The following is a 1,988-nucleotide window of genomic DNA, read 5'->3' as shown; positions in this document are numbered from 1 at the left end:
CTCTGAGTGTTTAGTTTTAACTCTTGAGTGTTTAATTTTAACTCTTGGGTGTTTAATTTTAACTCTGAGTGTTTAATTTTAACTCTGGGTGTTTAGTTTTAACTCTGAGTGTTTAGTTTTAACTCTGAGTGTTTAGTTTTAACTCTGGGTGTTTAGTTTTAACCCTGGGTGTTTAGTTTTAACTCTGAGTGTTTAGTTTTAACTCTGAGTGTTTAGTTTTAACCCTGGGTGTTTAGTTTTAACTCTGAGTGTTTAGTTTTAACCCTGGGTGTTTAGTTTTAACTCTTGAGTGTTTAGTTTTAACTCTGAGTGTTTAGTTTTAACTCTGGGTGTTTAATTTTAACTCTGTTTTGTTGCTTTGACAGGCAGAAGTTGGTTCTTCACGCCAGTAAAGCCCGGTCTCTGTTCACAGAAGAGTGCGCCATGAAATACCGTCTCTTCATCTCGAAGAGCGAGGAGTGGATGAGGTGCAACTCGTCGTCTTCCTCTCATCAGAGGGTTAACGGATCCGTCCGGTCTCTCCGGTTGTTGAGTCTTTGTCTGGGTTTGTCCACAGGAAGATTCATCACGTCAGGAAGCAGCTGCTCAGTGTGTCGGGTCAGCTGATCAGCATCGAGAAGGACGTGATTATTCTGATGGAGAGAGCCATCAAGGTAAACAACAACAAGTAAACAAACAGCATTTGAGAAGAATAAAACTTTGTTTCTCTTAGATTTAAAGCTGCTTTCAGACAAGATGAATATTTAGAAATATATTGGTAAAAATAGTTTGTTGTTTAAGTTTTAGTCCATAAAGTTTTATTTTTCATTATTCACAATCATAATCAATGTTATCTGATTAAATTTGATTTTAAACGGAATCTGCAGACGTAAACAGAAAGTCAACGAAACGTGAAAAGTTGTCCTTTCCTTCAGGATCTTAGATGTATTTATTTAGTCCTGTACATTTTGTAACATGGTCGTAAGATGCAGAAGATAAATCAGGTGTAAACAACAAGTACAAGCTGAACGTAAGAAACGTTTTAAACGTTGCACAAACGTAAAAGTTAAAGCAGATGTAGAACAAAAAGATGTGGAATTATTGTTTCTGTCAGTAAAGCTCCGGCCGTAAACGTGTTTTGTTTTTAACTTGGTCTTTTTATTTTTACTGCTTGTCAACAATTTAAATTCTGCGTTTTCAGAGTCTAAAATCCAAAGTTTGAAAACTTTATTTTTTGTTACATTTTTTTTAGTCTGTTTTTGGCACTTTGTGGATGCCGTACTTCCTGTCAGGTCACATGACCGCCGGACGTTAAACCATGAAGGTTTGTGTGTGAAGGACCTGTTGACCTTTGACCTGTGCCTTCCAGCTGCAGGAGGCGCTGCCTCAGAAGGTCCTTCCTCTGGTGTCCACGGGCATGAAGCCTCAGGCCTACCTGAGCCCCAACACGCTGGTGGAGATGACCCTGGGGTAAGACCCTGGACTTCATGTTGGTTCTGGTGTCACAGCATAGTTCTGATGTTGGACCGGACCTTCTGTTCTCGCTCAGGATGAAGAAGCTGAAGGAGGAGATGGAGGGAGTCGTCAAAGAACTGGCAGAGAACAACCACTTCTTGGAGAGGTCAGCTTCACCCTCATGTTTGTTTGGCGTGTTCTCCAGGAACACGAGAGGAACCAGAACCTCTGGGTCACACAGGCCACCCTAAAGACGTCTGCAGTGAGGGTAGGGAGCAGGTGGAAGAGAGTCTGGAGAGGTGGAGGAACGCAGGTGGGTCGGTGACTGAGAGACAGTGAGACAGGTGGAACGGTGAGAGACAGGTTGGACAGTGAGAGACAGGTGGGACAGTGAGAGACAGGTGGGACAGTGAGAGACAGGTGGGACAGTGAGAGACAGGTTGGACAGTGAGAGACAGGTTGGACAGTGAGAGACAAGTGGGACAGTGAGGGACAGGTTGGACAGTGAGAGACAGGTGGAACGTGAGAGACAGTGAGACAGGTGGAACAGTGAG

The 1,988-nt window shown here is 43.0% G+C and overlaps 1 protein-coding gene across 1 annotated transcript in view; it reads left to right on the top strand.

Annotated features, from left to right (window-relative positions):
- The window catches only part of tbk1 (TANK-binding kinase 1), a 10,514-nt gene that overhangs the window by 7,522 nt on the left and 1,004 nt on the right, over nucleotides 1–1,988 (top strand). Inside the window, exons 18-21 of the mRNA XM_037695613.1 lie at nucleotides 366–467; nucleotides 557–653; nucleotides 1,349–1,449; nucleotides 1,529–1,600. Coding sequence (XP_037551541.1) covers nucleotides 366–467; nucleotides 557–653; nucleotides 1,349–1,449; nucleotides 1,529–1,600 — 372 coding nt within the window. The remainder of the gene's footprint in view (nucleotides 1–365; nucleotides 468–556; nucleotides 654–1,348; nucleotides 1,450–1,528; nucleotides 1,601–1,988) is intronic.

The sequence above is a fragment of the Nematolebias whitei genome, chromosome 22 (genome assembly GCF_014905685.2).
Source record: "Nematolebias whitei isolate Nwh7 chromosome 22, NemWhi1, whole genome shotgun sequence".
NCBI classification, from domain to species: domain Eukaryota; kingdom Metazoa; phylum Chordata; class Actinopteri; order Cyprinodontiformes; family Rivulidae; genus Nematolebias; species Nematolebias whitei.
Note: the sequence above shows the minus strand (reverse complement) of the source record. Positions and strands in the feature narration are given on the sequence as shown.